The sequence below is a fragment of the Cherax quadricarinatus genome, chromosome 24, assembly GCF_038502225.1.
Source record: "Cherax quadricarinatus isolate ZL_2023a chromosome 24, ASM3850222v1, whole genome shotgun sequence".
Taxonomy (NCBI): domain Eukaryota; kingdom Metazoa; phylum Arthropoda; class Malacostraca; order Decapoda; family Parastacidae; genus Cherax; species Cherax quadricarinatus.
In genome coordinates this window covers 26,557,022-26,583,528 of record NC_091315.1, presented here as the reverse complement: position 1 = coordinate 26,583,528, position 26,507 = coordinate 26,557,022, and the positions used below count along the sequence as shown (strand labels likewise).

The following is a 26,507-nucleotide window of genomic DNA, read 5'->3' as shown; positions in this document are numbered from 1 at the left end:
GCATCAATACAGGGAGGAGAGGTATGAACTAGACTGGTGCAAAGAGTGTTAGTCTGACGAAAAGAAAGTTTGATGTCTAAGGAACGGAGAGAGTTGTTGAGATTAGAAAGACTGGAAATATAGGGAAGCAGAGGACAGGAGAGTTCCCAGGAGTAGAGTGTCTGGGAGAGAAGAAAATCCGTTTAGTACATGTGAAGGAAGTCTACAAAATGGGAAGTACCCTTCCCAAGATGATGAGTGGAAATTTCTGATTCAAGGAACTGAGGATCACAAATACAGAGAGCACAAAGAAAGAGAGAAATAAGAACACTTCTACTACCTCTATTACTACCTCTCTTCTTACTTTCCTACTACCTTTCTTGTCCCATCCTTGTCTGCTGGCCTATATATACTCCCTCCTCTCCTTTCTGTTAGTGTGACTTTGTAAATGGTCCAAGCTGGACCGAAACATCATTGTAAGCTCCCCTCTCCTATGTGCAGGTTATTTGTGTATGATAAGTAAACAAAAATTATAAAGGATGCTAATCCATTCGAAATTTTTATAGTCCTATTTCATGTCTGGCTATTAAGATCTCTTAGTTCACAAAGTACTGTACAGTACAAAATATAAAAAAGAAAAAAGTTCATCAGTGTTCCAATTATTTTCAAATATCTTGAGAATCAGTGATCACTAACAGTATCTTTGGTCTGATTGAATGGCCAATAGATTGTTTTTAATCAAACTGCAAATGCATACTTACCAACCTCCTACCCATCTCTTACATGGTCATCTTATGGAGAGAGACCCTGAGCATCTCTGTAAGAATTACCAAGTCAAACCCCCTTTTCATTGATTGATCTATTTATCAAAAACCATACAAATTATTTCTGACTCTTTAATGCCCTGAGTGCCTCACTGGATGCTCCCTCTTCAAAGTTGCACCTTCAATCTCTACACTTTCAACTTCTTATTCCTTCAGGGAAGGTGTCTTATTGCCACTGAAGGGCTCTTTATCCAAGCTCCTTCCTTGGATTAAATCTGATTTCCTCTCATTCCCCAGATGCAGTACTCACTTACTGGACTGCAGGGATCAATTCTTAGATTATGACCCCTATGGGTTCAGTGCTCCTAATGAATGTAATAAGACTTCTCCCCTGATACTGATTTATTATGCAAACTTTGATTTTTGTTTTTAACAGATGACCCCACCCTTTACACTACTATCCCGATATCCACAGTCCTCCGCCATGTAGCGCTATATGACTTACACTACTGTAGCTATAATAATAATAATTGTTAATGCTCATGTAAAAAAAAAATGAGGAATAACTACTTCATATACTATATATGCTTCACATTATGTACAGTATACCTATTTAACAAACTAATTTGAAACAAACTCTGTCCTATTTTCTACCTCCACAAACTATGGTAGTAGGTTGGTAGACAGCAACCATTCGAAGAGGTACTACCGACCTACCAAGCGAGCGTAAAAAGGAAGTCTGTATTTGTTTTACATGATAATAGGATTAGTGGTGTCTTTTTTCTGTCTCATAAACATGTAAGAATTCAGGTACATCTTGCTACTTCTACTTACACTTAGGTCACAATACACATACATGTACATGTTTATTGTATACACACTCATTTGAGTTTTCTTTGATTTTATCTTAATAGTTCTTGTTCTTATTGCTTTTCTTTTCATATCCATGGGGAAGTGGAATAAGAATCTTTCCTCCATAAGCCATGAGTGTTGTAAAAGCCAACTAAAATGTCGGGAACAATGAGCTATTGCTAATAACCCCTTTTCCCGAATAGCCTACTAAAAAGAAAAAGAAGAAAACCGCCAAAGTGGGATGTTAGAATGTGGGTGGATGTTGTGCGAATGATAGAGAGATGATTGTGGATGTTATGAATGAGAAGAAGTTGGATCTCCTGGCTTTAAGTGAAACAAAGCTGAAATAATGAAATAAATGGGATTAGGTCAGGGGTTTCAAATAGAGTTAGAGCTAAAGAAGGAGTAGCAATAATGTTGAAGGATTAGTTATGGCAGAAAAAGAGGGAATATAAATCTATAAATTCAAGGATTATGTGGTGTAAAATAAGGGTTGGACGTGAAAAGCGAGTTATAGTAAGCGTTTATGCACCTGGAGAAGAGAGAGAGATTTTAGGAAATGTTGAGTGAGTGCATTGGGAGTTTCGAACCAAGTGAGACAGTACTTGTGGTTGGGGATCTCAATGCTAAAGTGGGTAAAAATGTGTTGGAGGGAGTAGTAGGTAAACTTGGGGTGCCAGGGGTAAATGAAAATGAAGAGCCTTAAATTGAGCTATGTGTACAAAGAGGTTTGGTAATAAATAATACATATTTTATGAAAAAGAGGATAAAAAAATATACAAGGTATGTTATAACACGTAATGAAAGTACAGTGGACCCCCGGCTTACGATATTATTTCATTCCAGAAGTATGTTCAGGTGCCATTACTGAACGAATTTGTTCCCAAGGAATATTGTGAATTAGATTAGTCCATTTCAGACCCCCAAACATGTACAAATGCACTTACATAAATACACTTACATAATTGGTCGCATTGGGAGCTGATCGTAAAGCGGGGGTCCACTGTAGTTTGTTAGTTTATGTATTGGTGGATAAAAGGTTGATGGGTAGGCTTCAGGATGTACATGTTTATAGAGGGGCAACTGATATATCAGATCATTATTTAGTTGTAGCCACAATTAGAGTAACAGGTAGATGGGACAAAAGGAAAATGGCAACAGCAAGTAAGAGAAAGGTGAAGATGTATAAACTAAGGGAGGATAAAGTTAGGGTGAGATATAAACAACTACTGGCAGAAAGGTGGGACAGTTCAAGTATGAGTAGTGGGGGGGCTGAAAAGGGTTGGAATAAGTTTTAAAAATGCAATATTAGAATGTGGGGCAGAAGTCTGTGGCTATAGGAGGGTGGGTGCAGGAGAAAAGAAAAGTGATTGGTGGAATGATGAAGTAAAGGGTGTGATAAAAGGGAAAAAGTTAGCTTATGAGAGGTTTTTACAAAGCAGAGGTGTTATAAGATGAGCAGAGTATATGGAGAGTAAAAGAAAGGTGAAGAGAGTAGTGAGTGTGTACAAAAGGAGAGCAGATGAAAGAGTGGGAGAGGCACTGTCAAGAAATTTTGCAGAAAATAAGAAAAAAATCTGGAGTGAGATAAACAAGTTAAAAAAGCCTAGGGAAAGAATGGATTTGTCAGTTAAAAACAGAGTAGGGGAGTTAGTTGATGGGGAGCTGGAGGTTTTGGGTAGATGGCGAGAATATTTTGAGGAACTTTTAAATGTTGACGAAGAAAGGGAAACGGTAATTCCATGCACTGGCCAGGGAGGTATACCATCTTTTAGGAATGAAGAACAGAATGTGAGTGTGGGGGAGGTGCGTGAGGCATTACATAGAATGAAATGGGGGTAAAGCAGCTGGAACTGACGGGATCATGACAGAAATGTTAAAAGTTTTTTTTTTTTTTTTTTTTTTTTTTTTTTTTTTTTTTTTTTTTTTTTTTTTTTTTTGTGGGGGGGGGGGGGTTAGTGGAGGGTTGGAGGGATATGTTGTCTCTCTTTATACATATATGCTTCTAAACTGTTTTGTTCTGAGCACCTCTGCAAAAAACAGTGATTATGTGTGAGTGAGGTGAAAGTGTTGAATGATGATGAAAGTATTTTCTTTTTGGGTCACCCTGCCTCGGTGGGAGACGGCCAACTTGTTAAAAAAAAAAAAAAGTGAAGTGTGCCATAAAAGTATGAATGTTATAATTGTAAAGCTTAATTTTTTAATTCATATTGTGCATTTGGGGGTACTGTAAAGTATTTTAAACTCTAAATGTAAGAAAATCCTGCAAGGGATTTATTTTCCAGCTGTGTCTGGTTAACGGGTAAACGTGGGTGGCGTGGCTTGGGGGAGTCACATGGAGGCAGCATGGAGTGAAGGCTGGTGTCTGGGACACTGTGTATTTAAGCTAAGTTTTGTAGTTGTATACTCCTTTTGTTTAGCTAACTCAAGCCATAGGCTCTTCTATGGTTCACTGGTATGCTTACCTAGGCTCTGATATGGTCAGGGTTCTGTGGGATGAGTGAGGACATAAGAGGAAATGGGGTCGGTAGTGGAGTAGGGAAGGCCGGGCTAAGTGTTTATGGTTTGCTGGACTCGCCAGCCACCTGCTCCTTGTGTACCGTTATTTGGGCGTTTAGGATGTTTTTCTAGAGTGTATATAGTGTTATTCCTAATAAATGTATTTTCCTAGCTAGGAATTTTGACTAACCCTCTGATAACCAACCCATTGAAGTAATAAATACTGGTTTAGCACTTTCTGTTTTGACTGGGATAACCTGGGTGGCCTAGATTCACTTGAGATGTGTGCAACTTTTACCACTGCTCTTAGATAAGGCCTTGGCTCCCAGGCAATCCCACTTTCTGCATAACAATGTAACAAGCATTGTTACAGGAAGAAAATTAAATTTAACAGCACTCTTTCAATGGTTGAAATTTAGGTGCATAAACCAGTATCAATTTCAAAACTATATTTCTTAACAAATTATTAATGTGAACTTACCACAATTTGTAATTTACAGTTAAAAACCATCACAGGACAATAACAAGGTAGACTACTGGGACTGAGATGAAATGCCATAATACAGTCTAAATAAATGTGTGTTTGAAACAGAGGGCTTACCTTGGACTACAACATTCATTGAATAGGACTTGGCCACACCTACACCATTACTCGCCTCACATTCATAACTGCCTTCATCTTCAAAGTCCACATAGCGAATTACAAGTGTCTTGCCGTAGTTCTCGTAATCAATTCGATCTTGTGGAAGTGGCGCTAGCTGAGAATTATTGCGTTTTGTCCAACGCATTTCAGGAAGAGGTCTGTGAAGCATAAAAGCCTATTAGTATGTCAAGGTACAGAAGTAAATTAATTACAATAGCCCTTCAAGTAATGGGTGGGTTACAGTACTGCAAATCGGCACTTTATTCAAATTAACGTTAAATAAAGTTAAAAAACATGAGAAAAATAGGGTCATATTCCTTAAACCTCCAAAATAGGCAAACTTTTTTTTTTTTTTTTTTGAAAACAAAAAATAATTAACCTTTAAACTAGGAAACTTACGTCCCACTGAAGATGCACCAGAGGCGTAATGTTTTGCCTTTCAATATGTTTGTGTTCTTGCGAGATTTGAACTGTTCTCTTGGTTCATTTTTAGTCTGGACAGCCGTGCTACCACTCTGGTATACACGGAGGTACACCCGATTACCCAACTTGTACTCATTGCGGAATGTTGAAGTTGCAGAACAAGCATAAGTGAAGTCGTTGGATTCATCGAAGCGAGTGACATTTGAGAACCAGAGTGTGCCTTCAGGGTCAACAGTCATTCGTGAAGAGTTGATGCTACGCAGAGCACCTCTGTCATCCTGGTAAATAAAAGGTAAAAAATTTAAATATAATTCATTAAATACTGTACCTCAACGTTATGTTACACTTGAATGTATTTTACATACTACTCAGTTAAGTGTGGTATATAGCTGAAGAGGGCTAAGTGCTTACAAAGAAAGTCTACTCCCTACAGTCAAATCAAAATACTATAAGCAAACTTTTCCATATTCAGAATTGTTTTCCTGAGTTTCTCTAGCCACCTAGGCATTTGCTTTAACCCTTTGACTGTCGCAAGTCCCTTTCTAAAACTGTCATTCTATGTCGAAAAATTTTTGAGAAAAAAAAAAAAAATTCTTATGAAACGACAGAGAATCTTTTCCCAATGGTAATAACACCAAAAGTACGAAATTTGGTCGAAAATCACAGAATTACGCTCCCGCGAAGTTAGTGGTCAATTTTTTTTCTCATTATGCACTGCGTGCTGCAGGATTTTTTTATGAGGTGCACACTGACCACACAGACCCTCACATGTGGGCCTACCAGCTTTCTCCTGCTTGATTTGGAGCCACTAGAATTATTGAGTATATATACATCCGAAACACTGGCTCGTAAGACGTATATATACGACTAAAAAGGTCAAAAGGTTAAATTATAACTTCCTCAAGGGAAGTTTCTTGATGTCCATGAGGGGATCTTGATCCAAGGAAGATGATTCACCAACATCCTGGTCTACAACCAAGCTGTCTTGAATTGTGTAGATTTTGCAAGCATTCTCCTTAGCAGTCTTTTAAAGTTTTTTTTACTCCAATTTAATCCTTTTGTGGTAGTTTGTAATGCTGTTAAGGCACTGCAAACTCTCTGTGCACAGGTGAAGACAATACAAATGTACAATAGTAGGTATAAATATTTTAATATTTTGCATCTAAAAGTAAATCATTCAAAGCTAAGGCTGCTCTTCATACGAACATTAACTGTAGAGATCTGCACAAATAGGCTCCAAATAAACAGACTAATTGGCAGAATATTATATACATACAGTGGACCCCCCAGTATTCGATGGCATCGGTATTCGATAAATCCGGTATTCAATGCATTATATCGCAAAAAATTTTCCTCGGTATTCAACTGAAAACCCGGTATTCGATACGATTCGTACGAGACCTGTCCATGTGTGGCCAGAACTGCTCCGTGTTTGCCAGTGTTTACAAGCCAGCCAGTGTGCGCGCATCTAAGGATACATTCGGTACATTCCATATTATCCATATTATCACTGTGTTTGGTGCTTGTTCCTGCAAAATAAGTCACCATGGGCCCCAAGAAAGCTTCTAGTGCCAACCCTGTGGTAAAAAGGGTGAGAATTAGTATGGAAATTAAGAAAGATTTTGAAGGGTTTGGGGCTAACCCTGAGAAGCCTATGCCAGTTGTGGAATCCATTGTGTCTACTTCAAAAATTAAGGAAATGTGTGCACAGTGGGTTGAAGTGCAAACCTTTATGGATGAAAATCACCCTAACACAGCTATTGCAAGCCGTGCTGGTGGCTATTACAATGACAATGTTGTGGCCCATTTTAGACAAATCATAAAGGAACGGGAGGTACAGAGCTCTATGGACAGATTTGTTGTGCGACAGAGGTCCAGTGACTCTCAAGCTGGTCCTAGTGGCATTAAAAGAAGAAGGGAAGTAACCCCGGAAAAGAACTTGCTACCTCAAGTCCTAATGGAAGGGGATTCCCCTTCTAAACACTAACACCTCTCCCCTCCTCCCATCCCATCAATCATCACCAGATCTTCACTAAAGGTAAGTGTCAATTATTTTATTGTTATTGTAATCATTCTATTGCATTAAACTTAATATTTCATGTAGTAAAAATTTTTTTTTTTTCATACTTTTGGGTGTCTTGCATGGATTAATTTGATTTCCATTATTTCTTATGAGGAAAATTGATTCGGTTTTCGATATTATCGGTATTCGATGAGCTCTCAGGAACGGATTAATATCGAATACCAAGGGTCCACTGTATGTGAATTTATATTTAGCAATTATTTTCTTACCTGAATCATCCAGTAAACATAGGGTTTGGGATAACCATCTGGAGGCTGGCAGGCCAATCCAACAGGGTCGCCCTCATTTACAGTTTCTGTCAATGGATCTTCATTCTTAAAGCTATTCAACTCTGATTTGCGAACAAACACAGAGTTGGATGTGGCTGTCCCCATTTCGTTGGTGGCAAAACACTGATACTGACCTAAAAAGGGATTATATTATTTTAAAAAATTTAAAGTTCATACAGAGCACAAAATCAAGTTACAACAGATTATTTGTAATATTTTGGTTTTGCAGGACTTGGCAACCCCTATTTAAATACTTTCATTATACAGTGGTCCCTCGCTTTTCGTAGTTCTCGGCAATCGTAAATTTCGCCAATCATAGGGGTATTTTCGAATAAACATGGACTCGCTTTTCATAGGTTGACTCACGAGTCGTAGTTCGTCCGGGACGCGTACCCACGGCGGCAGCCAGTCTGGCATTGTTTACCAGTGAGCGAAGGTCCCCTCACGTGCTCCAGCGAAATATTTCATAATATTCCATTTATTTTAGTGCTTGCAAGTACTAAATAAGCTACCATGGCTCCAAAGAAAGCTCCTAGTGCCAAGCCTGTGGTAAAGAAGGTGAGAAATACGACTGAATTTAAGAAAACCATCATTGAACAATATGAAAGTGGTACAAGTACATTCACCTCCTCCATACTCTCTCCCTCCAATCTGATATCCAATCTTTCATCACCTAATCTTTTTGTTATCCTCATAACCTTACTCTTTCCTGTATTCACTTTCAATTTTCTTCTTTTGCACACCCTACCAAATTCATCCACCAATCTCTGCAACTTCTCTTCAGAATCTCCCAAGAGCACAGTGTCATCAGCAAAGAGCAACTGTGACAACTCCCACTTTGTGTGATTCTTTATCTTTTAACTCCACGCCTCTTGCCAAGACCCTCGCATTTACTTCTCTTACAACCCCATCTATAAATATATTAAACAACCACGGTGACATCACACATCCTTGTCTAAGGCCTACTTTTACTGGGAAATAATTTCCCTCTTTCCTACACACTCTAACTTGAGCCTCACTATCCTCGTAAAAACTCTTCACTGCTTTCAGTAACCTACCTCCTACACCATACACCTGCAACATCTGCCACATTGCCCCCCTATCCACCCTGTCATACACCTTTTCCAAATCCATAAATGCCACAAAGACCTCTTTAGCCTTATCTAAATACTGTTCACTTATATGTTTCACTGTAAACACCTGGTCCACACACCCCCTACCTTTCCTAAAGCCTCCTTGTTCATCTGCTATCCTATTCTCCGTCTTACTCTTAATTCTTTCAATAATAACTCTACCATACACTTTGCCAGGTATACTCAACAGACTTATCCCCCTATAATTTGTGCACTCTCTTTTATCCCCTTTCCCTTTATACAAAGGAACTATGCATGCTCTCTGCCAATCCCTAGGTACCTTACCCTCTTCCATACATTTATTAAATAATTGCACCAACCACTCCAAAACTATATCCCCACCTGCTTTTAACATTTCTATCTTTATCCCATCAATCCTGGCTGCCTTACCCCCTTTCATTTTACCTACTGCCTCACGAACTTCCCCCACACTCACAACTGGCTCTTCCTCACTCCTACAAGATGTTGTTCCTCCTTGCCCTATACACGAAATCATAGCTTCCCTATCTTCATCAACATTTAACAATTCCTCAAAATATTCCCTCCATCTTCCCAATACCTCTAACTCTCCATTTAATAACTCTCCTCTCCTATTTTTAACTGACAAATCCATTTGTTCTCTAGGCTTTCTTAACTTGTTAATCTCACTCCAAAACTTTTTCTTATTTTCAACAAAATTTGTTGATAACATCTCACCCACTCTCTCATTTGCTCTCTTTTTACATTGCTTCACCACTCTCTTAACCTTTCTCTTTTTCTCCATATACTCTTCCCTCCTTGCATCACTTCTACTTTGTAAAAACTTCTCATATGCTAACTTTTTCTCCCTTATTACTCTCTTCACATCATCATTCCACCAATCGCTCCTCTTCCCTCCTGCACCCACTTTCCTGTAACCACAAACTTCTGCTGAACACTCTAACACTACATTTTTAAACCTACCCCCATACCTCTTCGACCCCATTGCCTATGCTCTCATTAGCCCATCTATCCTCCAATAGCTGTTTATATCTTACCCTAACTGCCTCCTCTTTTAGTTTATAAACCTTCACCTCTCTCTTCCCTGATGCTTCTATTCTCCTTGTATCCCATCTACCTTTTACTCTCAGTGTAGCTACAACTAGAAAGTGATCTGATATATCTGTGGCCCCTCTATAAACATGTACATCCTGAAGTCTACTCAACAGTCTTTTATCTACCAATACATAATCCAACAAACTACTGTCATTTTTCCCTACATCATATCTTGTATACTTATTTATCCTCTTTTTCTTAAAATATGTATTACCTATAACTAAACCCCTTTCTATACAAAGTTCAATCAAAGGGCTCCCATTATCATTTACACCTGGCACCCCAAACTTACCTACCACACCCTCTCTAAAAGTTTCTCCTACTTTAGCATTCAGGTCCCCTACCACAATTACTCTCTCACTTGGTTCAAAGGCTCCTATACATTCACTTAACATCTCCCAAAATCTCTCTCTCTCCTCTGCATTCCTCTCTTCTCCAGGTGCATACACGCTTATTATGACCCACTTCTCGCATCCAACCTTTACTTTAATCCACATAATTCTTGAATTTACACATTCATATTCTCTTTTCTCCTTCCATAACTGATCATTCAACATTACTGCTATCCCTTCCTTTGCTCTAACTCTCTCAGATACTCCAGATTTAATCCCATTTATTTCCCCCCACCGAAACTCCCCTACCCCCTTCAGCTTTGTTTCGCTTAGGGCCAGGACATCCAACTTCTTTTCATTCATAACATCAGCAATCATCTGTTTCTTGTCATCCGCACTACATCCACGCACATTTAAGCATCCCAGTTTTATAAAGTTTTTCTTCTTCTCTTTTTTAGTAAATGTCTACAGGAGAAGGGGTTACTAGCCCATTGTTCCCAGCATTTTAGTCGCCTCATACGACACGCATGGCTTACGGAGGAAAGATTCTTTTCCACTTCCCCATGGACAATAGAAGAAATAAAGAGGAACAAGAGCTATTTAGAAAAAGGAGAAAAACCTAGATGTATGTATATATATATGCATGTGCGTGTCTGTGAAGTGTGACCAAAGTGTAAGTAGGAGTAGCAAGATATCCCTGTTATCTAGCGTGTTTATGAGACAGAAAAAGAAACCAGCAATCCTACCATCATGCAAAACCGTTACAGGTTTCTGTTTCACAGTCATCTGGCAGGACGGTAGTACTTCCCTGGGTGGTTGCTGTCTACCAACTACTGAAAAATATGTGCATGAATTCCAGGAGTACATTGAGGCTGAAGGACTGAAACCTGAACAAGTGTTCAATTGTGACGAAACAGGCCTCTTTTGGAAGAAAATGCCAAAGAGGACCTTCATTACACAAGAGGAAAAGGTAATGAAAGGACACAAGCCTATGAAAGACAGGCTGATGCTAATGTTCTGTGCTAATGCTAGTGGGGATTTCAAAGTGAAGCCATTACTAGTGTACCATTCTGAAAATCCCAGAGTGTTCAGGAAAAACAATGTTATGAAGAGTAAATTGTGTGTGTTTTGGAAATCTAATAGTAAGGCATGGGTCACGAGGGAAATTTTCCTCGAGTGGTTCAATGAAGTGTTTGGCCCTAGTGTGAAGAATTACCTCCTGGAAAAGAAATTGGATCTCAAGTGCCTGCTAGTAATGGACAATGCACCTGCTCATCCTCCAAACTTGGATGACCTAATTTTCGAGGAGTTTGGGTTCATCACAGTAAAGTTCTTGCCCCCGAATACCACTCCTCTCCTCCAGCCCATGGACCAGCAGGTCATTGCAAACTTTAAAAAACTCTACACAAAAGCAATGTTACACAGGTGCTTGACTGTGACCACAGACACTCACTTGACCCTAAGGGAATTTGGGAGAGAACACTTCAGCATCCCCCATTACATAACCCTTATAGGTATGGCTTGGGAGGGAGTGACTACCAGGACTTTGAACTATGCCTGGAGAAAATTGTGGCCAGATTGTGTCGACAAGAGGGATTTTGAAGGGTTTGGGACTGACCCTGATGAGCCTATGTCTGTTGTAAAATCAATTGTGGCACTGGGGAGTTCCATGGGGTTGGATGTGAGTTTGGAGGATGTGGAAGACCACAATGAAGAGCTCACCACTGAGGAGCTGCAAGAGCTTCAGCAGGAAGAGCAACAGATCACAGCTCAGAATCTTGCTGCAGAGGAGGAGGAAGATAGATGGAAGAAGGTGCCTTCTTCAGAAATTAAAGAGATTTTTACTATGTGGGGTAAGATGGAAAGCTTTATGGAGAAACATCACCCTAACAAGGTTGTTGCAAGCCATGTTGGCAACATGTACAGTGACAAAGTCTTGGGCCATTTTAGGGAAGTGTTAAAGAGACGCCAGAAACGGAGCTCTCTCCACAGTTATTTTGCGAGACAGGACTCCAGTGACTCTCAAGGTGGTCCTAGTGGCATTAAGAAACAGAGAAGACAAGCAACCCCAGAAAAGCAATTGGTACCTGAGGTGCTGCTGGAAGGGGATTCCCCTTCCAAACTATAAACAATCCACTCTCTCTCCTCCTCCAGTCTCCCATACACTAAGAAGAATCTCCAATAAAGGTAAGTGTTATGCTGTTAATGTTTCATTCATCATTTCCCATTGTACTGTTTATGTACTACATGTATATTTCATGTAAGAAAATTTTTGTTTTAATACTTCTGGGTGTCAGGAACGGATTAATTGTATCTACATTATTTCTTATGGGGAAAATTGATTCGCAAATCATAAATTTCATTTATAGTAGCTCCTCCAGGAACGGATTAATTACGAAAAACGAGGGACCACTATACTATTTGAAACAAACTGCTATCTGCAAATTATTTTTGAATCTCTAAACACAAATGCACAACATGCATTATACATACCCAAATCCTCATCCCTGGGTGAAGTGATAACCAAAGTGCCTCTGCCTGGCTGCTGTGAGATACGATTGTCGTATGTCTGCCAGTCAAAATCTTTGCCGTTTTTAACCCACCGATACCTGAAAAATATAATTAAATTTAAGAAAACTATTTATAACATACACAATGTACACAAAGCATACAGAAATTCTTTGAATAAATTTATCTACATATACACAGTACTGTGAGGAAAAAGTTCAATATAGGAGTAGGGAAGTATGAATGTATGGTGATGGTTGTTTGTTGGCAGTCTACTAGTTAAGGCACGTGGAGTGTTTAGCTCCCGCTCTTCCCCTCCCCCCTTTTTACCCAGTGGGAGGTGATGTGTGAATCTCCAACCAGTGGAGAAATCGCTTGACTTACTGCTTCCCTCAAACCTGTAAGTACGTGTTCCGCTCCTGTATCATTTAGTTTTGTCTTAATAAGAGCTTCACTCTCATTTAGGGCTGTACACTTGTGTTTATTCCTGCCTTGCTTTGAATTTGCAATAAATTTTTTTATTCCTCACCGTTTCTTTTAACCCTTTCAGGGTTTCAGACGTACTAGTACGGTTTATGCTCCAGGGTTTTTGACGTATTAGTACACCTAAATTCTAGCGCCCTCAAATCTAATGAGAGAAATTTGGTAGGCCTACATATGAAAGAATGGGTCTATGTGGTCAGTGTGTGCAGTATAAAAAAAATCCTGCAGCACACGGTACGTAATGAGAAAAAAAAAACTTTGACCGTGTTTTTCGATTAAAACAGCGACTTGGCACTGTATTTTCGTATGGTATTTATTGTTGTATTCTAGTTTTCCTGGTCTCATTTTATAGAATGGAAGACATATTACATAAATTGAGATGATTTTGACTGGTTTTACATTGAAAAGTACCTTGAAATTGAGCTCAAAGTAGCAGAAAAGTTTGATTTTTACCAAAGTTCAAAAGTAAACAAATCATGCTAAGCGTCCAATACACATCAACTGGTGAGTCTAATATTCTTTCACAAGTGCGGCAATATTATTTATACCATTTCTACACTAATGCAGTAGTCTGCAAAATGAAAAATGCAAAAATGGAACTCTGTGAACCATTAACTAATATTTTTAATTTATCTCTTCAAACAGGTGTAGTGTCTGATATGTGGAAGATGGCTAATGTAATTCCTATTTTTAAAACAGGGGACAAGTCGTTACTGTCAAATTACCGCCCAATAAGCCTGACCTCAATTGTAGGCAAATTACTAGAGTCAATTACAGCTGAGATTATAAGAAGCCATCTCGATAAGCATAGCTTGATTAATGATACTCAGCATGGATTCACTAGAGGCCGGTCTTGTCTAACTAATTTATTAACTTTTTTCAGTAAAGCTTTTGAGGCTGTTGACCACGATAAAGAATTTGATATTATTTACTTAGATTTTAGTAAGGCTTTTGATAGAGTTTCGCACCAAAGACTGTTAAAGAAAGTGGCAGCTCATGGCATTGGGAGAAAAGTGCTCTCATGGATCGAGTCATGGCTCACAGACAGGAAGCAGAGTGTGTCCATAAATGGGGTTAAATCCGAGTGGGGATCTGTAACAAGTGGAGTTCCACAGGGATCAGTCTTGGGCCCCGTTGTTGTTTATAATATATATCAATAATCTTGATGAGAGAATTACTAGTGATATGAGCAAATTTGCCGATGACACAAAGATAGGTAGGATAATTGATTCAAACATAGATGTTAGGGAACTTCAGGAGGATTTAAACAAACTCTATTCTTGGTCAGAAAAGTGGCAGATGCAGTTCAATATAGATAAATGAAGCTCGGGAGTGTCCATAACCCTAGCACTTATAAGTTAAATGATGTAGAACTTAGCCATACAGATTGCGAAAAGGACTTGGGGGTTATGGTGAGCAGCAACCTTAAACCAAGACAGCAATGCCTAAGCATACGTAATAAGGTAAATAGATTACTGGGATTTATATCAAGAAGTGTAAGCAACAGAAGTCCAGAGGTCATACTGCAGCTTTATATATCATTAGTAAGGCCTCACCTAGATTATGCAGCTCAATTCTGGTCTCCATATTACAGAATGGACATAAATTCGTTAGAAAACATTCAGCGTAGGATGACTAAATTAATACATAGCATTAGAAATCTTCCTTATGAAGAAAGATTGAAGACTCTTAAGTTACATTCACTTGTTAGACGAAGAATGAGGGGAGACCTGATCGAAGTGTATAAGTGGAAGATAGGTATTAATAAAGGGGATATTAATAAGGTCTTGAGGATATCTCTCCAAGAGAGAACTCGCAGTAATGGATTTAAATTAGATAAGTTTAGATTTAGAAAAGACATAGGAAAGTATTGGTTTGGAAATAGGGTAGTTGATGAGTGGAACAGTCTACCTAGTTGGGTTACTGAGGCTAGGACTTTGGGTAGTTTCAAATTTAGGTTGGATAAATACATGAGTGGGAGGGGTTGGATTTGAGTGGGACTTGCACATCAGAGCTTATTTCTTGGGTAGCATTGAAAATTGGGTTGTTCAAATGTTTTGTTAGTGGGATGAATTGTAAAGGACCTGCCTAGTATGGGCCAACAGTCCTGCTGCAGTGTTCCTCCTTTCTTATGTTTTGCATAACAGTAAATCTTCTATTTTTTGTGAGAATAAAAATTCAAAGTGGAAAGCAAAAGAATGTAAGAGGGGCATGGGGACGTGACTAATGAACAGAGGAAATGTTATTTTAATGCCAGAAATGTCTTTCTTGTTTATTCTGGACCCTATTTAGAAATTGGCATCTTTTGTGTAAAATGGGCAAAATTGCTAAAGTCTGACCACTGTACTGGATAGTTGAAATCAGTAAATGGGTGGTTTCTTGTACTCATTCGATAGAAAAAATGGAGTTGTAGTGAAATAGTTATGATTTTCTTCGACTGGTACACTGGAATTGGCCGAAAATAGGGCTCAAAGTGGGCAAAATCGCTGATGTGTAAACATCGTCGAGACCGCTAACTTCGCGAGAGCATAATTCCGTAAGTTTTCCATCAAATTTCATACTTTTGGTGTCATTATGATCGGGAAAAGATTCTCTATCATTGTATAAGAATTTTTTTTTTTTTTTTTTTAAATTTGGGCGACCCTGAGAACAAGTCTGGGAGAGGACCTGGGGACCCTGAAAGGGTTAAAGGCTGTAACTATTTACAGGTACCATCCGACTTACGACCGAGCTTGGTTCCGACCAACCGGTTGTAAGTCAAAATGGACGTAAGTTGAACCTTACTACTGAATATCAACATCACATTTTTGTAATGACTATTTATTGTTTTATTTTGGTATTTCGTTTTGTACTTTACTTTTTTTGTTGTTAGTACTGTATTTTATACTGTAAGATTTAGGATAAACACTGTGTACAACACAAACAGTTGTTTATTTCCCAGAAATTTGGCATACAAAACACAGTCGTAAGTCGAGTGGTCGTATATCGAGCAGGTCGTAAGTCAGATGGTAGGTGTATTTCTTAATTGTAGCCTTGAGTTGTCGGTGTGGGTCATCTGACATGGGCGAGGTGAAGATAAAGACAGCAGGGATCTGGCAAAGATCTACTGAATATAACTAGCCTAACAATCTTATGATCCAACTGCACCCTTTTACACTTAACCGATCACCCTAGCCAGTTACACACCCAGTGTAACTACATGTCTTGTCGGGCTACTCTGTCAGTAGTGATACTGATTCCCTATGTGATATATTTGTGTAATCCCCAGCTATGTTACACTAGCTTCCCTGTCCAGCTATACCAGTCACTGGATCCCTACATTAAGACCGTTAGTGACTCACTGTTGACCTAGCATGATGCCACAAAATCTCTGGGCACTGAGGAGCCAGTTGAACCCAGGACAGTGTAGAGTGAGGTCAGGCTCTGGTGCTCCACATACCCATCTTAATATACGCTACCTAGACATCCATCGAGTGTATTCATTCTCCACTTCTATCACCACCGAACCTATTACGACAACTCAACACTGTGGTAATCAGAGGATAAGTTCACCTTGGCAGAATTGTACTGTGGAAACCGTGGTTTGAGTCACGAACAGCAGTGACCTCCCCCCCCCTTTTCTCTTCAACAATGGCATCGAGTTCCAACACTCCTCAAAGCTCAGTGTTAACAATGTCGGCATAACACCATTCGACACTTACTGTGTATAAATTAGCTTTGAAATCACGTATTATTTATATATTTCTTTTTCATTTTTCTTTCAAGTAGGATTAATTCTCATGTTTAATTGTTTTACATTTTTTGCATCAATTCTTATAATAAAATGTTTATCTTTGTATGTTATTATTATATTTTCCATTATTATTTTTCCTAAGGAGGAGCCAACCTTGTTAAATACTTGCTTAAGATCTGACAGGGTTGAGTAAACCTTCACAAATATATACATATAAACAAAAGTGATGACTTTTTTTTTTCCTCTTGATTATTATGTATACAACAAGGCTTTCAGTTTTAGCTCAATGCTTTCTAATCAGAGACTGTGATCCAGTGCTGACCCATTGAATTACATTATCAACTACCACAGTTTCAGAGTGAAGACACTACTTTCTAACTATCAAAAACCCAGGTCCAGTCAGCTAGTCAATTCTCCAATTTTCTTCTGCTAAAACAACTTTCTATTAATACTAATAAAGTACATTTCTGAACTTACACACTGCCCAGTAAATATACAAAAATATCTTTGATACACAAATTCCACTACCACTAATTCTAGATACATGTACATAGCTTAGTTCAAACTGTACACAGAAAAATACACAAACAATTCATGTTAGAGAAGCAACATGAAAAACTTTTAAAATATTCTAGGGGCAATGCTACAATGCGTCCTCTCAGGCATTCCGCAGGAAGGAAATGACATGTCTATAGCCACATAAACATCAAACTGGTGGCTAAAGCTCCCGCTTCACACACGGAGGGCCCGGGTTCGATTCCTGGTGGGTGGAAACATTTCGACACATTTCTTTACACCTGTTGTCCTGTTCACCTAGCAGCAAATAGGTACCTGGGTGTTAGTCGACTGGTGTGGGTCGCATCCTGGGGGACAAGATTAAGGACCCCAATGAAAATAAGTTAGACAGTCCTCGATGATGCACTGACTTTCTTGGGTTATCCTGGGTGGGTAACCCTCCGGGGTTAAAAATCCGAACGAAATCTTATCTTATCTTATCTTACCATACAGAGAGCAGAGATTTTTATCATCAGGCAGCAGAAAAATAATGTCAAGAAATGTTAAGAACATATCACCCTCTGGGAGCCATATTGGACTGGAAATAAAGCCCATGGCAGATTCATCATAGCCACATAGTCAAAAATTGCCCCCTAGCTTAACAACAAGCAATATACCATCACATTCCTCTTCTGTTCTACTGAGTAATTTGAGGTAGTTTTATAATCAATTCTAACTTTTAATTCATAAATTTTTCAAAGAATAACTGAAATTTGTCCAACATTTTTTGGTTTATTGTGATGATCTTCCTTTTCCTAACACACTGAAGCATTTTTTATTTATGTGTGTAGGTATTTCAGTTTTATTTTATATAGTAGGCAAATTACTCTGACATAGCACAGTGGTACCCTGAGTTTCGTACAGCTCCCAACTCGAACAATTATGCAAGTGTATTATTGTAAGTGCTTTTGTAAGTGTATTTTGGGGGTCTGAAATGGACTAATCCAATTTACATTATTCCTTATGGGAACAAATTTGTTCAGTAACGCCACTTGAACAGCCTTCTGGAACAAATTATGTAAGAAACTCGGGGTACCATTGTACTTGCATATCTAAACACATTTGTCTTTATCCATGACAGCATTTCTTTTTTTTACTGTGAAGTGTTCTGAGTTTTTCTGTCTTATCTTTACCTATATTTTTGTGCTGGTGTTACTTCTATCATGTTAGTGAATCACTACTTTGCATCACTGTTTCCATCTCATCTTTGCTGTTCTGCACATGTGATTTTACCCTGATACACAAATAACCCGCACATAGAAGAGAGGAGCTTACGACGATGTTTCGGTCCGACTTGGACCATTTACAAAGTCACACTAACGAGAAGTAGAGCAGGTTTGTGTGACTTTGTAAATGGTCCAAATCGGACCGAAACGTCGTCGTAAGTTCCTCTCTTCTATGTGCAGGTTATTTGTGTATCATTCCAGTCACGGTATTGTGCCTTTTTTTTTTGTGTGTGATTCTACCCTGATCGGTATCTACATTTTCCCAATTTTCATACATTTCTGGGAAGCTCTCCAAGAAAGACTTTCAGCAATCCCAGTTAGTGCAATTCAATACATGTTATACCTGCCCAAAGCTTTATTTTTTCTCCCACATATCAAATAACCTTTCCCTTGCTCAGCAGTAATATGAACAGAAGTGCTAGTTCCATCACAGATAACATGATAGTGTACCTGTATGTCTTGCACTATACACCACTTGTGGTACTTCTGCTGGCAATAATATAACAAACAAGCACTTACACATGTCAAACCAGTGAAAAAGCACGTACTTTGGAGCAGGCTCGCCTTCAGCCTCACACTCAATGATAAAGGGCTTGTCGTTTTCATCCAGCCTGGAGGCAACTTGGAAGAGGAGCTCCTCGTTAGAGGGTGGCTGCTTCGTCATCATGGGTGGATGCTTGATGACTGCCTCGCAGGCAGCACCCACTAGTACCAGCACCAGCGCTGCTTTCATCACACCCATGCCTGATAACCGCGTTTCTAACATCTTGCCTCACCCCCACACAGCCTGAAACAACAATAAAAAAGTTTATCATTAAAAAAAACTCAGTGCTAGCAATAATAATTATAAAAATTATAAAATATTGATTTATTTCATTATACAGTACATACATACAGCACAATAATTATGCACAGTATTTCAGGCAAACTTGGACTAAGACTACTTAACACTAAAAATAGGGATGGATTAATATTGATGTTCATTTTGAGGCAGATACCAATATCATCAAAATCAGATGATACCCAGAGGATCTAATAATAAGGTATAGTACTGACAGTTAAAAATAATACAGTGGTTAAGATACAACTTGAAAGACTGACTAAAATTTTAAAATTCAATTAATAAATTGGAAAATTTTGAATAATAGTTTATGAAATCACAATAAATAATTAGTTTACAATTAAGAGATTGTTTAGTAATTATACTAAAAGTTCAACAAGGACCAATTTCAGTAATTCCAACATGGAAAAATACAGACATTAAAACTGGAACAGAGTATAAGACAAAACTCAAACCACTTAACAGGGCAAAACAGTAACACGAGATGAATCAGAGTGATAATATCAGATTTCACTTTCAAGGATCACAACAGTGTAATATTGTAATTATCACAATCGCAAGGAAAGTGATAGAGTGGATAACCAGATCCTTCAAAATGAGATGCCAAGCCAATGGTGACTATCATTGTCACTCATTCTCTCTAGACTGGAATACTATAGTACTCTTTTTAACCCTTAAACTGTCCAAACAGATCTACGTTCACATGCGTAGTGCTCCAAAAGTAGATCTATGTTTTTTTACAAATTTTCAAATATAACAAAAAAAAAAGTAGATCAAATTTTTTTTTAAACATTTTCAAATGTAAAAAAAAAAAAAAAATGTGGTCTATGTTTTTTTACATACTTTCAAATGTTGAAAAAGCGTAGATCTACATTTGGACAGTTTAAGGGTTAAAATCCACCTCATTATCTTTGCAATAACATTCAACTGCTGGGCAAAAATCATTTGCAAACTAATCTTCAAAAAACTATCTCATTGCCCAGGCTTTCTTATTTGACCTGCATATAACAGGAAGAGCATTTTTTGATAAGGATTTAAGAGCCCTTGGATTTTTCACTCTGTACACCAGCATAGGCTTTAATTTAAAACCATCAGATGCATTCCCACCCAATAAAAGCATTAAATGGCCTTCGGAGATTTTATATCCTGGCTGTGATGATTCTTTTCTCGCCAAATAAGTGTGTGTTGGCATCATCTTCTAAAACAAACCAGCTTCACCAATGTTAAAAATTTGCTCGTCTTTGTAGCCATTTTCTTCAATCAATTTTTTTTTAGAACATTAGGAAATCTTGCAGCTGTCTCATTGTCTGCACTGGCACTTTGACCAGCAATTCAAACATTGTGGAGTCCCATATGCTTGCTCAAGTTGTAAAACCTACCTCAATTTGCCAAAAAAATTTCCTCTTCACTGACACTAAATAGAGACTTGTTGCTTTAGCTTGAATCATCATCTGACTTAATGGATTTCTTTTCTGGCTGCAGTCTTCAATCCATAACATTAAAAGACATTCCATATTATCCATTTCAGAACTACAAATTTTAACAATATGTATAAGATTCTGTAGCCATTCCATGTCTTTATATTTTATCTTTATTCCTTACATGTACACGTACCAATGCTTTACCTTTGATATACCTTTGAAGAATTTCGAGGGTATACCTACTCTCTGAGCCCGGCCATGGGCCAGGCTCGTCTGGTGCTCGCCTGGTCAACCAGGCTGTTGCTGCTGGAGGCCCGCTGCCCCACATAGCCATCACAGCCTGGTTGATCTGGCACCTGGTGAAGATACTTGTCTAGTTTCCTCTTGAAGGCTTCAACACTTGTTCCAGCAATGTTTCTGATATCTTCTGGTAAGATGCTGAAAAGTCTGGGACCCTGGATGTTGATACAGTGTTCCCTTATTGTCCCCACCGCACCCCTGCTCCTCACTGGGTTTATTTTACACTTCCTCCCATATTTCTCACTCCAGTATGTTGTTATGGCAGTGTGCAGTTCTGGGACCAAGCCCTCGAGTACCTTCCAGGTATATATTATCATGTACCTCTCTCTCCTCCGCTCCAATGAGTACATGTTCAAGACTTGCAGGTGTTCCCAGTAGTTTAGGTGCTTTACTGGTTCAATGTGAGCAGTAAACGATCTCTGTATTTGTTCCAGCTCCAATATTTCTCCTGCCCTGAACGCGGCCATCAGCACTGAGCAATATTCTAAATGAGGGAGCACTAGCGATTTGAAGAGTGTCACCATCGGCACTGTTTCCTTTGTTTTGACAGTTCTCAATACCTACCCAGTCATCTTCCTGGTTGTCGTGATCTTTGTCTTGTTGTGATCTTTAAAAGAAAGGTCCGCTGACATAATTGTTCCTAGGTCTTTTACGTGTTCCTTACGTTCTATTTGGTGGCCCTCTTGAGTTTTGTATACAGTGCTCCTTTTGAGTTCTTCATTCTTTCCATACCTAAGCAGCTGGAACTTATCACCATTGAACGTCATGTTGTTTTCCACTGCCCACTGGAAAACCCCGTTTATGTCTTCCTGTATTTTTTCAGTGTCCTCTACCGTACTGACTTTCATGCTTATTTTAGTGTCATCTGCAAATTATGATACAAAAGTGTGCCGGGTGTTTTTGTCAATGTCTGCTATGAGGATGAGAAACAGCAGAGGTGCCAGGGCAGTGTCTTGGGGCACTGAGCTTTCGACCTCGCTGATGCTGGATCTTGCCCTGTTCACTACTACTTTTTGTGTTGTGTGTGTTAGAAAACCGAAAAACCATCTGCCTACCTTCCCCGTAATGCCCATGGCCTTCATTTTGTGAGCTATCACTCCATGATCGCATTTGTCAAACGCCTTTGCAAAATCTGTGTAAATCACATCTGCGTTTTGGTCGCCTTCCAGTGCCTCCATAATTCTGTCATAATGATTCAGAAGCTGTGATATGCATGATCGTCCTGCTCTAAAACCATGCTGGTTCGGGTTATGTTGGTTGTGCTGGTCCATGAAATTTGTAACCTGCCGTCTCATCACTCTTTCGAAGATTTTTATGATGCGAGAGGTTACGGCTACTGGTCTGTAATTTTTGGCTAGTGCTCTACTGCCTCCCTTGTGCAAAGGAGCTATGTCTGCACTCTTTAAGGCCTCCGGTATTTCACCTAGATCTAAGCTCTTTCTCCAAAGAATACTGAGGGCTCGTGCTAGTGGTACTTTGCACTTCTTTATAAATAGAGCATTCCGAGAATCTGGTCCAGGTGCTGAGTTAGTGGGCATGTTTTCCATTTCTTTTTTGAAATCTATGGGATTTGTACTAATGTCAGTTGGTCTGTGCGGCCTTCTTCTGGAATGAAAAATATTTCTGCATTTTCTACCTTGCTGTCATTTAGTGGGTTGCTGAACACTGACTCATATTGTTCTTTTAGGATTTCACTCATTTCCTGTTCATCATAAGTATACGAGTCTCCTCTCAGTAGTGGTCCAATTCTACAGGTAGTTCTTAGCTTGGATTTTGTGTAGGAATAGAAATACATGTATTTTGGGTTTCTTGCAATATCCTGTATGGCCTTTTGTTCCCTTTGTACTTCTTCTGTGAGGTATGACATCCTAAGTTTTTGCTCTAATTCAGTGATCTCTCTGCTAAGTCTATCTTTCCTCTGTTGTAGCATATTTGTGTTTTTAATGAGCTTTGCTCATTTTCTTGTCATGTGCTTTTAGCATACAATGCACCATCTTCATGTTTTACCATTTCTAGTTTTTCATCTAATATTAGCCATTTACTAGAACTCTCAGCATCATTGCATTTCCTCTTTCCATTCATATTTGTGTACAAAAGGGTACCAGTACTTTATTTAATAAAGAAAAAAATTGTATATGTATGTACTGTACAATGTACATACAGTACATACGTACTGTATGTACATTGTACATACTGTACTGTGTGTACATTTATGTACATACAGTACATATGTACTGTATGTACATTTATGTACATACAGTACATACGTATGTACTTAAAGTATGTATGTCTCAGTAGTACCAGTTCCTAGTAACCAGTTACCAGTAACCAGTGTACCAGTAGATGACTCACTACCAACCGTCTCTGCGTGAATCACTGTCTGTATTCATATTGCTGCTGACCACAGCAGTATTTCAAACACCCCCTCACATATGGGTAATGGGGTTAGTCAGTCTTACGAGTGAGAGCAAGGAGGCAGGTCACGGCTGTTTGGCGCTTCCCACACTATCCGTAATATACGTACTACCAGCCTACGTGAGTATTTCTTTACCCTATCCACGTGTTCGAACCCCACATGATAAATGGTGGTAGTATACCTGCCATCTCTAGTTTGTATTAGTTGTATGTCGGGACAACATACGTTAGCGTCGCCGAGCTCTCAGTAGTACCAGTTCCTAGTAACCAGTTACCAGTAACCAGTGTACCAGTAGATGACTCACTACCAACCGTCTCTGCGTGAATCACTGTCTGTATTCATATTGCTGCTGACCACAGCAGTATTTCAAACACCCCCTCACATATGGGTACTGGGGTTAGTCAGTCATACGAGTGAGAGCAAGGAGGCAGGTCACGGCTGTTTGGCGCTTCCCACACTATCCGTAATATATGTACTACCAGCCTACGTGAGTATTTCTTTACCCTATCCACGTGTTCGAACCCCACATGATATATGTACATACAGTACATATGTACTGTATGTACATAAAGAAGTCTAGATTGATACTGATATTCACATTGTGCCATTCCGGTACATAACAGCAGTCCAATATCAGTGCATAGTGCAGTTAAATCAAATTTATGTCATTAAATTTATAAACCGTATTATATCAAAACTCATACTGTTCAAAACCGTCCTATGCAAGGTATTCCTGTATAAAGTGATGAACCATCACTTCATATCAAACATGTGTGGTGTATATCTAAAAGGTAGCTTTAATGGAGACTGATAACTCAGCAAGACACCCACACACCCCCTTCCCCTCATGCCCACTCTCTTTCTCACTGGTCTTGTGCAAGCACACCCAATCCACAGTGTTGCAAAGAGATTGGTGCCAAAACTGCAGGGGATGAACTGAGAGATTACATGAACTCAACTAAACAATAACAGGAGAGTGGAAAGCCAGGGAAAACACGATTGCTAGATGCAAGGAATAGCCAAGAAACACAGATGGAAGCAAAAACTGCAGAAGAATGTAAGGGCAATAGGAATTAATTTAAAGTGGAATGCACTAGGGTAACTTAAGGGAATAGATAAAAGGTGATGGAGGCTAGGAATCAGTACAGCATGTCGATACAAGTCACGTGGCCGGGCAATGCATGCCATTACTCAGCTCTGCAAGTACACCTAGGCAAGTACAACTAATTAACTAGTAAAGTACACCCTCCCTAATGCTGGTATCAACTGTGCAGGGACTTCTCACCCATGTTAGCTGTAACTATCTAAAATGCCCCACTTGCTACCTTGCTTTGTATTAATGGTTTCACTAACTCATCGTCGCCACCCCCCTTCCCTGCCCAGTCTCAGATCTAGCCTCCTAAATTGAAAAGAAAATACATACAGGAATAAAAATACTAAGAAACAAATGAAAATAAAGCGCATATTGAATGTAAGTATAAGTTTGCAACATATACCTGCCATTTCATGAGAAACTCCAACAAGTGTACCTGACTACAAAATGTTAAACAGCCTTTTGTTGGTCACAGGGCTTTCATAGTATTGTGCTTTTTTATTCTCCCTGTATCAAAGGTATATTGCCTTCTATCCTAGCTAAGCTATTCTTAGCTCATACTTAGTATCATACTTTCCCCATCATCCCTTTTCTATATTGTCTATGCCCCCTTAACCATCGGTGTTAAACTGCTACACTTTGTATACCATGGGCTCACTTTGTTCTTCATATTCCTTATCTTTCTTGCTTCTGCAACATATCTGTGGCTTTCCTGGCATATCTTGAGTAACCACTGTCATTATAATAATGGTATACAATACTGTCAAGAAGATAAGACATGTATGCAACATTCTGGTATCTACTGATGTTGATAAAGATGTCAAAGTGTTACTCATCTAACTGTTGTCACAGCATGTGCTGTTTTGCCTTCCATTTGTCACCCCCTGAACTTCACTCCAGAATTCTCTAATTCCTATGCAATTACTTTTCCTGTAATTTGTATTTTCTTACATTTTTCTCAGGTCTTTAGAGTTCCATCTCCAGTACAAAATAACCCACACATAGGAGAGAGAAGCTTAGGACCATGTTTTGGTCCGACTTGGACCATTCACAAGTCAAGCTAACACAAGAGAGTGAGGGAGCCAGTATATATAGGTGAGGGGGGACAAGGACAGGAAAGAGGAAGAAAAAAGTAGTAGTGGTAGTACTGCGAAAAGATTGGCATCTGAGGAATAGAGAGAGTTGTTGAGATTAGAAAAACCTTTACTACTACTGCTGCTACTACCACTACTATTGCCTCCCTTCACTCCCCTTTCTATATCTTGTGCCAATAAAACTACTCCCCCTACTTTCTACTACCACGACTACTACTTTCTTCTTCCTTTCTTTATCTCGTCCCTGTCCCCCCTCGCCTATGTACACTGGTTCCCTCACTCTCGTGTTAGTGTGACTTGTGAATGGCCAAGTCGGACTGAAACGTCGTCGTAAGCTTCTCTCTCCTGTGTGTGGGTTATATGTGTAGTGTTCAGGCACGGCATTGTACCTTTTTGCCCTTCTTCCATCTCCAGGTAAGGAGACGATACATGGAGCCACATGATCGCTGGTTGGTTGTGGTTCCACATATTCGGTCTGTTCTCTGCTCACTTCACTGAAGAGTGAAGTGTGTATGTGCGTTTTGGCTGGTGTTATCAGCAATAAAATAAAACTAATTATCTTGAGCCGCTAAGTAATATATATACACACGATGCTACATGCGTTACATATTAAGTTTTGGTTGGTGGATTTTTGAGGCTGGCAGGAGTGTAAGGGAGCTTGAGTGGTAACATACCTGTCACTTAATAACAGCTATAAAGGGATTTAGGGAAAACCGGTTAGGCGGACTTGAGTCCAGGAAGTGGTAGTATTCTGCCTGCATTCAGGAGGAGTGTGGATATTACAGT

The 26,507-nt window shown here is 39.1% G+C and overlaps 1 protein-coding gene across 6 annotated transcripts in view; it reads right to left on the bottom strand.

Moving 5' to 3' along the window:
• Nrg (Neuroglian) overlaps positions 1 to 26,507 on the bottom strand; it is a 434,360-nt gene that overhangs the window by 129,837 nt on the left and 278,016 nt on the right. For all 6 annotated transcript variants that reach the window (XR_011392382.1, XM_070088294.1, XM_070088293.1 and 3 more), the window contains 5 exons: positions 19,105 to 19,343; positions 12,545 to 12,660; positions 7,453 to 7,646; positions 5,137 to 5,438; positions 4,696 to 4,895 (listed from right to left, as the gene is read on the bottom strand). Coding sequence is in view for 5 of the 6 variants with exons in the window: in XM_070088294.1 (XP_069944395.1) it covers positions 4,696 to 4,895; positions 5,137 to 5,438; positions 7,453 to 7,646; positions 12,545 to 12,660; positions 19,105 to 19,322 (1,030 nt within the window). In the remaining variant the exon portion in view is untranslated. The remainder of the gene's footprint in view (positions 1 to 4,695; positions 4,896 to 5,136; positions 5,439 to 7,452; positions 7,647 to 12,544; positions 12,661 to 19,104; positions 19,344 to 26,507) is intronic.